At 53.7% G+C, this 14,562-nt stretch overlaps 1 protein-coding gene across 2 annotated transcripts in view; it reads left to right on the top strand.

Annotated features, from left to right (window-relative positions):
• The window catches only part of DIDO1 (death inducer-obliterator 1), a 54,088-nt gene that overhangs the window by 26,567 nt on the left and 12,959 nt on the right, over window positions 1–14,562 (top strand). For both annotated transcript variants that reach the window (XM_057530272.1, XM_057530273.1), the window contains exons 8-16: window positions 7,667–8,144; window positions 8,392–8,551; window positions 9,091–9,207; window positions 9,365–9,469; window positions 9,733–9,868; window positions 10,092–10,620; window positions 11,059–11,212; window positions 11,927–12,016; window positions 12,809–13,004. In XM_057530272.1, coding sequence (XP_057386255.1) covers window positions 7,667–8,144; window positions 8,392–8,551; window positions 9,091–9,207; window positions 9,365–9,469; window positions 9,733–9,868; window positions 10,092–10,620; window positions 11,059–11,212; window positions 11,927–12,016; window positions 12,809–13,004 — 1,965 coding nt within the window. The remainder of the gene's footprint in view (window positions 1–7,666; window positions 8,145–8,391; window positions 8,552–9,090; window positions 9,208–9,364; window positions 9,470–9,732; window positions 9,869–10,091; window positions 10,621–11,058; window positions 11,213–11,926; window positions 12,017–12,808; window positions 13,005–14,562) is intronic.

The following is a 14,562-nucleotide window of genomic DNA, read 5'->3' as shown; positions in this document are numbered from 1 at the left end:
CCCAAGACCTAAGAAATGGAGTTGCAAAGCAATACTGTGTGTGTATATATATATATATATATATACATATTTATTTATTTTATTTATTTATTTTATTTATTTATTTTTGGATTTTTGGAGTGAGTGGTTAAATATAGAATTAACCAGTTACTGTATTAAAATGAGTCTCGATACACCTCAGGTTGTTTGAACCAAGAACTTCATGCTAACAATGTGTCGCAAATATCCATCAAATTATAGCACCTCTACACAGTAGCGCCTTTACAGGGGTTACGAATGGACCTAAATATAAGCATCGCCCAGCTGTGAATGGGAGGGGAGCAGTCACGTTGGTATCCTGTGCTAAATGTTCTCAGTTGGTTATAGGCACGTGACAGAATAAAAGGAAAACCGAGGTGTAGCCACAAAACCCTGGGTGATTGATTTCAATTCAGCCAATTTCCATCTCTGTCGACCAGAATTGGGAGACTGCCCCCAGTCTCCGAGTGTGGAGTCAGATGTAGGGCGCACGGTGAGAAAGGAAAGTTGGCGGGGTTTGGGGGAGGGGTGGGTGCTTACTTGTCCCCAGTTCTGACTTCCCGGTTTTTGAGGGAGATTGGGGTGGAGGGGCGGGGAGACGGGCCGCAAGGAGGTGGTGGCTCTGCTCACAGGCGGGGTTTCTCTTCCTTCTGCCCCGCCCTCTCTGCACACCAGCTCCCCACTGAGCTCCTTCCCAGCACATTTACGTCTCAGAACTACGTGGATGGATAGCCACAGCTTCTAGCCTGCAGAAGGGACATGCTTTTGAGCTAGTTGCTTCTGATCATTTTTTGTTATCCCAGAAATGTCATCTTCCCAAAAGATGATTGGGAGGAGTGTAAAAGGTCGCTGGTAAACACCCGACTTCAGCCTCGGTGAGTAGCAGCCGTGCCTCTGCCTCCTCCCCAAACCATTACATGACGGTGGCAGTGGCCGTGGACCTTCCGCGGGTCCCTACACACAGGCACAGTGGGAGGGGGCCCCTCGCACACACTCAGCAGAACCCTGCGTCCCCACCACGGCCCCCACCTGCCTCCCTGGCTGCAGAGCGTGGTATTTTTCTGGGTGCAGGTGATGCCGGGACAGCTCTTAGGAGGGGGCGTTTTCCACGTTGACCTGGATTCAGGTCAAGTCTCGGGTAGGTCCTTGGGCAGCCAATGTGCTGCCCCTGGAGGTGCTCTGCCCCCCACGCCCCCTTCTCCCAGGCCATTGGCACTGGCCTTGGGTTGTGGGTTCAGGGCAGCCCTTCGTGAGCATCGTGGGCAAGACCTTGCTACACAGAGGCTCTGACCTGCTTCTCTCGTGGGACAGTCAGTAGATCCTTCAGGTCCTCAGGGTGATGGGATTAACATGTACTTGTTCTCTGATGAGTTTTTTTTTTTTTTTAGTTGTTTTTCAGAGTTTCTGAAAACAAAAACAGTGTAACTTATGGAAACAATTGCTATTTTATTTCCCCCCAGGTCACTGTTACTTCTCCTCATGGTTCCTCTTCATTTCCTCTTCATCGCCTCTCATTTCTGTCCAGGCACAGGCACGAAGAGGGCTGAAAATGTTCTTCTAAAGTGTCCCTGGTTTGTTAGGGTTTGGAAGTGGAATTGTGACAGGCATAGGCACATTTCCCCATGTTTGGGGCTCCCTAAATGGCCCTGAGATGACTTAAAACTCTGGGGACCTGAACAAATTTTGACTGGAAAATCAGATTTCTGCAGTTTCATATAGCTTTGAGAATTGAAATGGGGACCCCTGGCAGAACCTGTGCACCCAGGTCCAGTGATACGTTAGCATCCTGCCCCAATGCAAGCATTGCCCCCTGGTCCCCGTGTGCCACATGTCCGGTCCCCGTGCTGTGGCGAAGTGGATCTGGGGATGCGGGTTTCCCAGGGATTGGTGGTGTGGGTTCTGGGAGCACGCGTCACAGGTAGTAAGAGAAGACAAGTCCCCACAGTGAGATGGGGGGGCGGCGCCTGGGACCCAGGGGTGTTTGGTAGAAATGGAACGCTCGGAGAGGCATGTTTTATCAGCTGCACGAGCTGTTTTTATCTGTTTCTTCCAGATCTTCAGTGGCAAAAAAATGTGGGTGGGGACAAAGCAGCCTTGTACATCTCACCAATCTCCTCCCGCCATTTGGAGAGAGAACCAAAACTTGTCCTGATAAGGATTTACCTTGACAGCTGTTTTGAAAGTTATCCAAATAGCTGAAATTTTCTTGGTCATTGACATTCTCTCGTATTTAAGTGTTTTACTTTTTACAGGTTTTTTTTAAATAGCCAACTGTTCAGAAAATTAGTACAGGGAAGGTTTCGCATGTACATGTACTTTTTCTGACAGAGACCCTCAGATGTACCCTGGCTGCCCCCCTTAGTTCTTGTGCTTCAGCGGGGCGGGGGTGGGGGGGTAGAAGTTTCTAGCAGGATTGCTCCTGCTCACCTCACCTGCTCTTTGGCCTTCGTGTAGCCTCTGGGACTCTGCATCTCCTGTGGCACTGTTCACAGATGGTCCCGCGGCAGAGTCCCTTAGGTGACATCAAGTCCCAAGGGTTCTTTCTGAAGATGCAGCTGTAAACCCTCCCACACGGTGTAGGAGTCTCAGGTATATTTGAAGCTGTAAAGTAATGTTTTTGATTTTTTGCGTGTTGCACATCACCGTGCACGTAGTCATAGTCTTACCTTCTGAAAGTTAAGGAAGTAAACCTGGAAGATGGATAAGAAGGGTTTCACTTTGATTTCTGTCAGCGGAGGTCGGGGCGTTGCTGTGCACCTGGAGGCGTCAGCAAGACGAGCACAAAGGTAACGGCCGCTTAACCTGCTGGGGTCAGCAGGTGCCGCGGGCCATACGCCCCAGAGTCTTAACACGCCCCCGGCCCCATCATGTTGCCTGAAATAGCAGGTGATGCAGGCACAGATAACAGTTAAAGTTGAACCTTGTCAAAGTGGTGAAAGTGCCTGCTGGCGGGTTTTGGAGGTGAGGGAAAGCAGCAGCTCTACTCGCAGCTGAGTCTCAGGTCTGGTGGCCAGTCCGCAGCAGTCCAGCTGGCGTAGACAGGAGAGCGGAGCACCCGCCTCACACAGCCTCGGCCCCGTTTCCTTCTTGTGGTTCATGCTGAGGGATGATGTGACCATTTTTTTCATATATTACCAGTCCAACATGAATTGTGTTCTGGTTTTCAAAATCTGTGAAACTCTGAAAACAAGGAAGGGTCCATTTGCCTCCAGAGTTGTACTTGGTTTTTTGCAAGCTTGTTATGGCCAGTTCTATGCACCTCTCTCTTGAGGTGTAAGTCGCTCAAATACTGCACATCAGTAAGAAAAAAGTCAATCTGGACAAGCTTTGTATAGCCCCAGATCATGGCAGTTTGGCTGTGGACCCACATACAGACCCCTAGCAATGGAGAGCAGCTGGCGGGAGGGCCCCAGAGATGGAGATCAGGCCTCTCAAGTCTTCGGTGGGGATTCTCTCTGTTTCTGTGTAAGCATAACTTTACTTCTACAGGAATAATTCACTGCAAAATATTTAAGCAAAGGCACAAAAGCAAAATGGTTCTCTCTTGCTCCTTGAATTTTCACACTAGGAAAAGTCTTGACAGCCAAGAAACAAAGTTGAAATGAGAAACGTCCTCGTACACGTGTCAGGCTGAGCTGAAAATAGAGCTGTCGTCACAGTGAGCTGAGTCCACTCCCCCAACCCCTGCTGCCGCTCCGCTGTGTCCTCGGAGCCCTGGCGGGTCCCCATACCCGGTCCTCGCCCGGTCCTCGTGGCGGTAGCTGCCTCGGCCTCACCTCTGAGCCTGGGTGGATCTGGGGCCCTGTGGGAATGGGGTGGGGAGGGGACGCTCCGACCTGCACCACGTGGCCTGGCTTGGCGCCTGGTCACATCAGAAGCTCTTTGATTCCTTTGGCATTTACAGCCAATCATTCTGAGTAGTGTCTCCCCCCCCCAACCCCCCACCGTGTCAGTGTGACTGAAAGCCTCCTATCTGGGAATTTTTAGGGTAACTTGGCACCTCTTTGGGGCAGGACAAAAGGTATAAAGCAGTGACCGTCCCTCAGGGTTTCTCACTGGTCCCTGTGAGGGGCCACCCCGGCAACGGCTGTCGCTCAGCTAGCTGTCACTGGGCGGGGGCCGCGCGATGCTGCGCGACTCGGCTCCTGCCCGGCGCTGGTTCCCCGTCCTGCTGGGCGGCACTGTGCTCGGAGCAGCGCGGCTTCCACTCCCGCTTCCTCCTGCCCCCGCCAAGGCCCACCAGTGCCACCCAGTGGCCAGCGATGCCATAGCGCCACGGCCCACCTTGCCGTGTGACAAGGCCCCCAGTTTCGTGCTTACTGGGAAGTTAGCCAATTAGAGTGTTGCTGGTCCCTGAGTGCCCCGGCCTGCCTGGTTCCTACCGGGCTTCACCACAAACAACTCGTTTCCACTATAAACCAATGGCCAGACCCAGCAGAAACGACGTCATCTGGGGCGGTGGCCTGGCCACCAGCCAGCCTTTCCTCCTGCATCTGCTCCCCAAGATAGCACCTGGCCTGGAACTTGGGCCACTCTTTTCCCCACAGGCAGCCCCCGGGATGGCCCAGACTGGGTGCACACTCCCAGGAGGCCGTCTCTGTCCAGCAGATGGGCAAGTGGTCACCCTGCCTCGAGCTGGCAGCGCTGGGGGCCTGCCACTGCCAGAGCCACTCTACCACGGGGGTGTGCTGCTTTCCTGTTCTAGAACTGGTGCTTCGTGGTCGGTTGGTCAGTTACGCCTTGCCCTTCTGTGAACGTATACACATAATACAGTTAAAAGGGAATTTGGATGAAGAATTTGCAAATCTGATTTTAGCTCTTCTCAGAACTAATGCTTCTGTCACTGTCAGACACTTTGGCACTACACGGTGTCACTGTCATTCCAGCAGCAGCTGACCCACATCCAGCTGACGGTGGGACCAGATGCAACTGTTTTCTGTTTTGAGCATTTTTCCTTAAAGTAGAAGAGGGATAGAGCTGACTTGCTGTTGGGGTCCACCAGTTTCCACGTTTTACCAATTTTTTATTTATGTAATCATACTTACATACGCTCTGAGACGCAGGTGAGGGATAATGAAAGTTGACTTTTAGAAGCCAGAAGCAGCTGATTTTATAAAAGAGCAGCATAATGGTTAAGGAAAGCCATCCCCTGCTTTTTAAATAGATTATGTTCATATACTGTTACCACTCTTGGATAGCAGGTCACTTTAATCACCTGTACTGTGAATGTCCTAAAAATAAGCTCCTGGTTTCTGTTTTCCCTGAATGAGAGAAAACACCGGTTAGACCAGTAGACCAGTAGAAGCGTTGATCTTAGGGAGTGAATGTTTTCGAAGTCAACAGGACTTGTCACTTGAAACAATGTAAATGTCACATAAGATTTGCGGCCCCATCATGGGCGCCTCATTGAGAATTCTGGAAGGACCTTAGGCCAGCTTTTTAGCGTTGCTTAAAAGTGTGCTACTAAAATAATCTCAGCAAAGTTTGTAAAAAGTCAGTGACTGAGCTGGTTTTAGGACTCGATTTTAATCCTGACGGGTTTGTTCCTTCATCCCCTGCTGGCAGTCACAGCTAGCACCGCGTCCTGCTCCACTCCGCTCTCGTTCCTTCCCCCAAGAAGAGGGGCCTCTGTCCATTTCATTTAATCTAAGCTCTAGCAGTCCCCCCCCCCCCAGATCAGGTGCTGTGGACCCTGTTAGCCAAGGCTGAGCTGGTAAAGATAAGTTTCCATGTACTGAGATATGGTCGCGCCTTAGGAATATGGATTTGAGCTGATGAAATAATATACGTAGAAACGTAGTTCTTAGTCTTAGTTCTTGTGACGTCCCCAGTTCCTACTTTGTTAGACAGTTAGCTGTGACTTGCTGACGGGACATGGGTGACAGCCAGCAGGGCGGATGTGGAGCACGAGCGGGCTGCTCAGCGGGCAGCGGGTGGTCTTGGGGAAGCCTGGACGGCATAGCCCGGGGGCGCCGGCACACGTGGGGCCAGTGATTGGGACAGCGTGGACGAGGGGATGTGAGGTCGGGGGGTCTCTGTGAGATGAAAATAGGAGATTTGCAGTCAGGTGTTGCTTGATGACAATGAAGTACTTCTAACACGGTTCTAAGTTTTGGATGTGTGTGGCGCTGTTGCAAACTTTGTAAAATTAGATAATTTCACCTGTACTATGAAATGGAAAAAACTTGCGGTCCCTGGGCTTTTAATACCTTTGGCTGAACTGGCCTGACCAGTGCTGGAGGAAGGCAGTCCTGAGGGCAGCGCTCTGGCCCTTCGCCAGGATGGTCACACACGGTGTAGGCTCTGAACGCCTTGGGGGCTCTTGTGGGGTCAGGCCTTACTTGTAGACAGGGTCTCACCTCTCCCCCCGGACTTCAGATTTTCTCCCTGCTTCACTAGGACAGTTGCAAGAAGCACTGGCAGCTGACTGGAACTGGTGGGTCTTCAACCCCTGCATAAAATCGGAAGGCTGCTAGAGCATCTCGAAGTCTCCCATTTAGCATCTGGGGGCTCACTGCGCCGTGGGTAGTTTGAGAAAAGCCTGCGCCTGGGGAGGTGGCTTCTCCGTCGGTCCTGTGTGACGTGGCCCTAGGTGGTGTCCCTGTGCTCTCCTGGCTTGCTCCCTGGACCTGCCTGCCCCCCCCACCCCCGTTCTGCCCTGGGTCCCAGACATTCTGGGCGGTGGGCCTGAGCAGGGCCATCTGGGAACACGCCCCTGCTCTCAGTCACGGCTCCCCATGTACCTCTGCTGGGCCGCATGCCCCGAAGACCGAGGGACTGGTCTTCGGATGAACCTCCTTGCTTGCCTCTGACTGTAATTCTCATGGTCTGATACAGGATTAAGCGTAATCAGTCCGTGCGAAGTACTGGCATAAAGATTCTCATTTTAGCTTTTGGCTGTAATCCTTGTTTGGATTAAAAGTGCTAACCTACTGTCTTACCCAATAGCGAGCTGCAGCTAGAGGGGTGTGAATGGGAACGTGAATGACAGCAGGTGGCGTTCCTGCCACCCAGCTCCTAGTGTAAAAATAACTGGTCTCCCCCCGTGTTGCAGTTTTCTGCAAACATTCTATATTTTATTGAAGTCACCCTGTCCAGTTGACTTTTGTCCAAGAGGACGATGGACACCGCTGAGCCGCCACCCCAGGGTGGCCTCGTGCTGGTCCTTCCACCTTCCAGCGCCCCGAGGGCCCCCGAGGGAGGGGTCGGATATGCATTCGAAGAGAATGTGTCTCATCCACCCTGGAAAGACGTTCTAAGCTCCTGTGCGCCAAAAACCGCACTGGGACTCTCCGTGAGCGTGGTCTTTGAAATCTGTACCTTTTCTTGATACAGCGAAATTTGCCCTTCGAGTTCCAAGCTAAGCTAACGGTTTAAATCCAGCCTTTGATAGCTTACTGGTTTATCGGTTGAAGTAAAAGTTTTAATAATAAAGCATTTCTCTCTGAAACAAAGTATATTCACTATCATAAATGTTGCCGGTAGCCCTCTTTATACTCCTTTTCTGAGTTTAACAGTTACTTTAAAAATTCTCTTTAAATCTGTCTCACAGTGATGCCTGGTTATTAGGTTTGCTGGTTTCAGGTGCACATGCTATGTAGGGTCCCCTGCACCCCTGCCTCACTAAGCGGGCCCCTCTCCTTTGCAGCCATGAAGGAGGACAGACGCGCAGAGGCCAAGGCGGCGGTGGCGGCGGTGCCGAAGAAGGTGGCCCCTCCAGGCTCCTCGGGGGGCGGCAAGCAGCCCTCGCCCAGAAATCTCCTTCCGAAGAAGTCCCCTCCTCTTGCAAACACGGCAGCAGCCAAATCGGCCATCAAAAAGTCGCCACCGGGTTTCAAGGGCACCATCCCCAAGAGGCCATGGCTCTCGGCTGCCCCCTCCCCCTCGGGCAGCGCTCCCTCGGCCAAGCAGGCAAGGCTGGCACCTGTTGCTGCCACGTCTGCTTCCAGAAAGTTCCCCAGCTCTGCTGCTTCGGTGGGCGCCGTCAGGAAGCCTGGGACCACCTCAGTTCCCCTGGCCTCTCCAGTCCCGGGACGCCTGGGGCCCGTGAGCCCCGCCTCGTCACAGCCAAATTCTCAAATTCGGCAAAACATAAGACGCTCCTTGAAGGAGATCTTGTGGAAAAGGTGGGCTGTTCCACTTTGTTTCTTATCTGTTAAAGTGGAAAGTTTTCCACGTAAAGGGTGGTGGTTTCACGATGGCCCCGCTGTTTAAGAAAAATGTCACATGTGGGACTTCCCTGGTGGTCCAGTGGTTAAGACTCCACGCTTCCACTGCAGGGGCCACTGGGGTTCCATCCCTGGTTGGGGAGCTGAGATCCCACATGGCATGCAAGTGCAGCAGTTACCGTGGGTCCTTTTTCATTCCATCTAGAGTCACTGACAGCGATGACTTAATCATGACAGAAAATGAAGTAGGAAAAATTGCACTACACATCGAGAAGGAGATGTTTAACTTGTTCCGAGTCACAGACAATCGGTACAAGAGCAAGTACCGCAGCCTCATGTTCAACCTCAAGGACCCCAAAAACCAGGTGCGTGTCCGACCGTCGGGAGCAGGGGCAGTCCTGGCCAGGTGCTGCCCAGGCCTGGGTTAGGGCACTGGGTCCCCCTGCGGCTGTGGGTGACTGGCATGCTGTTCCCGTGGGGCCAGGCGCTCGCCCGCCTGCTGAGGTCCTTGCCACCTGTGCGCCTGTGTGCCTGCCGGGGCCCACACTGTCTGGATCGGCCTCTTGACCTCTTACCTGTGTTCAGAAGCAGGGCACATACTCTGACTTTCCATTTTGCCTTGTTAACCCCTTGGCAGAAGGGATTTCTTCTACCTTTGTCCCTAACACTGTACCTTCTTCAGTCGATTGTGTTTTCTGTGAGGTGGTCTTTGTAGCCGGGTCAGTGCGGTGGGATTCTCGAGATCAGCTGCCCGACCTCAGGGCCCCTGTTCTCCGAGCATCGATGGGATGCTCCGGGCCCTCGTCCTGCCGCGGGGCAGGGGCTTGCCTTGCTGCCTATCTCCACATCCTCTCTAGCATCTTAGAGGGTTTTGAACGAGTGAACAAGAGATGTTTGTTTACAGGGGCTCTTCCATCGTGTTCTGCGTGAAGAAATCTCTTTGGCAAAACTTGTGAGAATGAAGCCAGAAGAACTTGTCTCCAAAGAGCTTTCCATGTGGAAAGAGAGATCGTCAAAGCCTGTGAGTGCCGACGGGAGAGGCGGCTGCGGGTGCCAGAAGCCTGACACCAGCGCCCCCTCACCCCGCCCCAGAGTGAATTAATAGCCTGTTGGCATGAGAGAGTCCCCTTGGGAAAGAAGGGCTAAGCCTTCATGTTTGTCTGTCTTTTTCATCTTAGGTGATGGAGTCCAGAACTAAATTGCATAATGAGACTAAGAAGCCTACCGTTAAACAGGAAAGTATTCCCGATATGGAAGATTCTCCGCCAGTATCAGATTCTGATGTAAGCGTTCAGGATTTCCAGTGCTCACGAGAATTGACTAAGGTGATCTCGTTCCAGACGTTGTTAGGTGCCTGAATTACTGGGCAAGGCACTGAGCTGACACAAGTGTGTGTAGTTGTATTGCTTCTCAAGTACTTGTATTCAGTAGTCCTTTTTCTCTTTTTTCAGTGGTTCTTAATCATGTGAGATGTTTTTTCCATGGGTGCTGCTAATTTGCAGAGGGGGTGGAAAAGGAATGACCTCCTCTGCTTCTTGTGCTTTAGGAACAGCAAGAATCAGTGCGGGCGGCCCCCGAGAGGAGTGCGGCGCCGCTGCTGGACCTTGTCGGCAGCATGCTGCAGGACACGACCGGGCAGCACCGGGCGCACCTCTTTGACCTGAACTGTAAGATCTGCACAGGTGAGCACATCTGGGGGGAGACTGTGGAGACCCTTCTTGGGACAGCGGCATTCGAACCAAGTTGCACAGTGGAAAGGCTAGAATCGTTTCTTCAAGCTTAGGAAGTGAGCCCCTACCTTTATAGTGTTGTTGTTTTAAAGCAGTGATCATGTGTCTACCCGTGGGCAGGCTTTGCTCTCGAACGTGTGGGATTTCTCACGAAGGCCTTCCTTCTGTTCTCCAGGTCAGGTTCCATCGTCGGAAGGTGAGCCAGCTCCGCAAAAACAAAAGTGGTCAACTTCTGCCAGGAAGGAGGACTCAAAGCCCAAGCATGACAAGCCTGCCTCTGAGCCCGCTCTCAGCTCAGCCGACGATGCGGCACCAGAAACTCTGCCCGAAAACGCCTCGGAGCCAGACCTGGAAAGCGCTGCTCGCGCCCACTTGGAGGGGCGGTCCCTCCCGGTGCCTCCAGAGGACGGCCGCCCCGAGCCCTCCGCCCTGGAGGGCGCCCCCTGCCCGGCCCCCGGCGGCGGCGGAGTGCTCACCACAGTCACGGTGTCCGGCCGAGACCCCAGGACTGCACCAGGCGGGCCGAGCACGGGCACGGCTCCCTCGGCAGCCCGCGCAGACAGCGCCCACCCAGCGGAGCCCCGACAGGACGCCCCGAAGCCTGTGCCGACCTCCGTGACGGTGCCCAAGTCCATCCTGGCCAAGCCGTCCACGTCGCCCGAGCCCAGATACCTCCTGTCGGTCCCGCCGTCGCCAAGCATCAGGTGCGGCCCCCGTGTGTGGTCAGAGCAGCCGAGCTGCGGCCTTTCTTTCAGAGGAACAGAAGGAGTAGTAATGAGTGATTCAGTCGTTTGGCTCGGAAATCCACCCAGAAATACAACTCTCCTCAATTTTCTATTTTAAAAAGGCGTTTTTTTAAAGCTTCAGTATTAGGATGACTAATTATCACCTTAGAAATATAGTTCTTGAAAACTGGAATTTGAATTTACAGCCATCCAGTTTGTTGCCTATATAGTTTATATTTGTTTGACCAGAATGTGTTTATATCATTATGATTAAGGTAATTAATTTGAAAAAGTAAGCTATCAAAACTTGCAGGAATTCACTTTGCTTTTATAAACATGTTAAATAAATAAATAAATATTGGGGATTCTTTGGGCGGAGAGAAAGATTCACGTATTTTCTGTGGTTTTGTTTTACAGCATCTCAGAGTCCCGGTCCCCTCCAGAAGGAGATACCACCCTCTTTTTGTCTCGACTCAGCACCATTTGGAAAGGATTTATTAACATGCAGAGTGTAGCGAAGTTTGTCACTAAGGCGTATCCTGTCTCTGGATGTTTTGATTATCTCAGTGAGGTTAGAACCAGGAGGGAGAGAAGTGTGTGTGCGTGTGCGCGCGTGCGTGTTTTCCACAGGCACTCTCATCCCGCGCTGGAGTCAGGCGTGTGACCACCTTCCTGCTGAGTGGACACACAAGCACCTCTGAAGGCAAAATAGGGGTTGCTGGGCCGAGTCAGCAGGTTACGCGGCTCAGACAGGGGCAGAAATTCCCATGAGAAATCAGACCCTCCATCTTTTCTGAAAAAGCTGAAGCTTGTCTTCCTTCTCCCTCTGTTCCGCTAGAGCTTGTGCAAAACTTGGGTGTGCGTGTGCCCACTGCAGGTGTGGCCAGACACGCGTGACCTGCCTTGGTGTGGAGGGGCACACACGACAGCTCTTTTATTTTTCAAAGTTAACAAAACAGCACTAGCATTTCAGACTTAACGAGGAGTGCTCAGTCACTTCTGAGACATACCTGGATCTTTACTATATGTGTATGTTCATAAAAGGCAACAGTGAAACCTTTTGCTAAATGTCATTCTGTTAAGCAGAAGCTTATCCTCCTACCACCCTTGGGTTTGGTCACTCATAATCCCGGATGTTAGTCAACTAAGCAGCATTTGACACAGTTACTGCCGCCTTGTTTGGGATAGTTGCAGTTTTCTTAGTTGTGAATCTCGGGTAGTTTGGGGTCTCTTTGTGACCGCCATGGTTCCACCGGCCATTTAATCTAGAGTCTGTTTCGCTTAGGACCTGCCCGACACGATTCACATCGGCGGAAGGATTGCCCCAAAGACAGTCTGGGATTACGTCGGCAAACTCAGATCTTCAGTGTCTAAGGTACCTGCCCACAGTCTGACCTCTGCACCCAAGGAAGAAGGGGTTTGTTTACACACGACTCGCTCTTTGACTTCTCATCTTGAGCGTTAATACTTGAAATGTCTCTAGTTCGTGAGACATTTGCAGGTGAACGTTTAAGTTGATAGCTGGCTAACCTGTGAAGGGGTGTCTGAGTAGCACGACGGTGGAAGCTTTGTGAAAGCGCATGTGCAGTTCAGAGTTAGAAATACAGATGCTCTGTCCCTTCTTGTCTGAGCTGATGGAGTAGAGGTGGGGGGAGGCGGCCGGGCTGGAGTCTGTGAACCCCTGAGATGCGGACGCAGCTGTGTGTCTGCGTGTGCAGTGCTCTTTGGGGGAGGGGCTCTGGTTTTCACTGGGGTCACAGAAGGGTTACGACCCTGGTCTAGTTGAGCCCTCCCGTTTCGGAGCTGCGGGCAGCTCATCACACACTTGGTGGTCACTTAGCTCTGTGTCAGACGCTGCCCCAGGCTGGCCCTGCACACACACTACCCCATCAGTACGAGAGCCCCAGGAGGTGGGCTCTTTGTTGAGGACAGTGGGGCTAAGTAGTTTTAAAGCGGTTCCTCCAAAACCAAGATCAAACCCAGCAGTCTTGAGACTCGGGCCTGTGTCCTCTTCACCAGCTCCTTGTTCTGATGTGTTGGGCAGCAGGGTTGTGACAGTCAGAATCGGAGCTGGTCGCTTCTCTCCTCGCTTCCCTCCTGCTTTTGGGGCTTAGGTGCAGGATGAAGCGGCCACAGGTCAATGCTCCCCGCCCTCTGTTTGCTGCAGGAGCTGTGTCTGATCCGCTTCCACCCCGCGACGGAGGAGGAGGAGGTGGCCTACATCTCTCTGTACTCCTACTTCAACAGCCGCGGCCGCTTCGGCGTCGTGGCAAACAACAGCAGGCGCGTCAAGGACCTGTACCTGATCCCGCTGAGCGCTGCGGACCCCGTCCCCTCCAAACTCCTGCCCTTCGAGGGGCCAGGTAGGCCCCAGCCTTCCGCCCACACGTCCCCCTCACGCCCTGCGGAGTCCCTCACAGCGAGCTGCGTGCCTCACCCAGACCCGGCCTTTGGCAGCGGAACTTGGGAGCAGGGGTGAAGCAGTGTCGAGCTGTGGGGCTTCCCGGATAGTGGAGGGTGGCACCGGAGGTCCCCTGAGGAAGGTGTGAATTGTCTTAGGAAAGTCCTGTGCAGAGGGACAAAGCCGTCCGGAGCCTGCCCGCCTCGTGTGAGCAGGGTGTTGGCGGCAGGGGCTGGGCAGTGCCGGGAGGGCAGGGCCGGGGCCTGGCCTGCGGGCTTGCCTCCTTGCAGGCGTCCGGCCGTGCCTCGTCGCCTGTCCTCGCTACAGGCATTCGTTTTGAGGAGAAACGAGAAATAGCGTTGAGATGGGAACTAGTTCTAGAAATAGTCACTTTGAAATCTGCTGCTCGAACTCTTATTTTTGGCAGATCACTTTCTGTTCACTCATTCTTTAGAAAGTGCTGCTTCTAAAGAATTACTTACAGGCTGACCGGAAAGAAAGTTCAGGCTTGTCAAGGGAGCTAAGGGTGATTCCAAGGGGGACGTGGTCTCTGGGGACCCAACTTCTCTTAACCCCGAGAAGTTGACGGGACTTAAGTCTCGCATGAAAGATGCCTAAATGGGAGTGTCTCCTTGGCCGTGGCGCCCCCAAAGACGGCTAAGCCTAAAAGATGCTGCGTGTAAGCCGCAGTCAGCGCTCTTGAAGCGCTTGCTTCTACGGGCGGCGCCTCTGTGTCCGTGGCCAGCGCCCCTGCCGCGGCCAGGCACTTACGCGGCTCTGCGGCTGGGCCCAGCGTCCTGGTCGGTCCCCGTGACCGCAGGGCTCGTGTTCCCTGCCACAACACACGGAACCGTCTCAGTGCCAAACACGTTAGAAGCCAAGCGCTCTGGGGGGCTGTCCCACTCCTCGCGCTAAAGCGGTGCCGCCTGACGGGCAGCAGGGAGGGCCGTGGCGGAGGTTCTTGGCGGGCAGCTCCTGGGGCGCCGGCCAGCTCCCTGGACGCCGTGTTCCTGATGCAGCGGTGACAGTGGTGAAGCCGACTTCCCGATACCGTGAGGAGCCTCCGGTCAGTCACAGGGGCGGAAGCCTGTGTGGGGCCTAGTGTGAGCGTAGATCCTGTGACACGCACACTCTGCGCGTCTGTAGCAGCGGGACCTGGGAGGTGACGAAGGCCTGTTTCACCCGTGTCGGAGCCCCTCTCGGCTCCACCTGCAGAGCCCGCGGTGGGATCTTGCCTGACTCCGTCCCGGCGCACCTTGTCACACGAGCAGGGGGCCGCCGGGTTCGGGGCCATGGACAGACCCTGAGGGGGCAGAGGTGGACGAGGTCAGGTGTGGTGAGGAGGCAGGGGCGCGGGGGCCACCGAGGAGACCCCCAGTTGGAGCCGCGGCGGGAGCTGGTGCAGTGCTGGGTTGGGGCCCGGCTGGCAGAGGGAGGGCCCGCGCTGGGTGTTCCGGGGTGACACGGGGACAAGGAAGGCGGGGCAGGGCGCTCACCTCATCTGCGAAGTGACCACACTT

This window comes from Balaenoptera acutorostrata, chromosome 15, assembly GCF_949987535.1.
Source record: "Balaenoptera acutorostrata chromosome 15, mBalAcu1.1, whole genome shotgun sequence".
Taxonomy (NCBI): domain Eukaryota; kingdom Metazoa; phylum Chordata; class Mammalia; order Artiodactyla; family Balaenopteridae; genus Balaenoptera; species Balaenoptera acutorostrata.
Note: the sequence above shows the minus strand (reverse complement) of the source record. Positions and strands in the feature narration are given on the sequence as shown.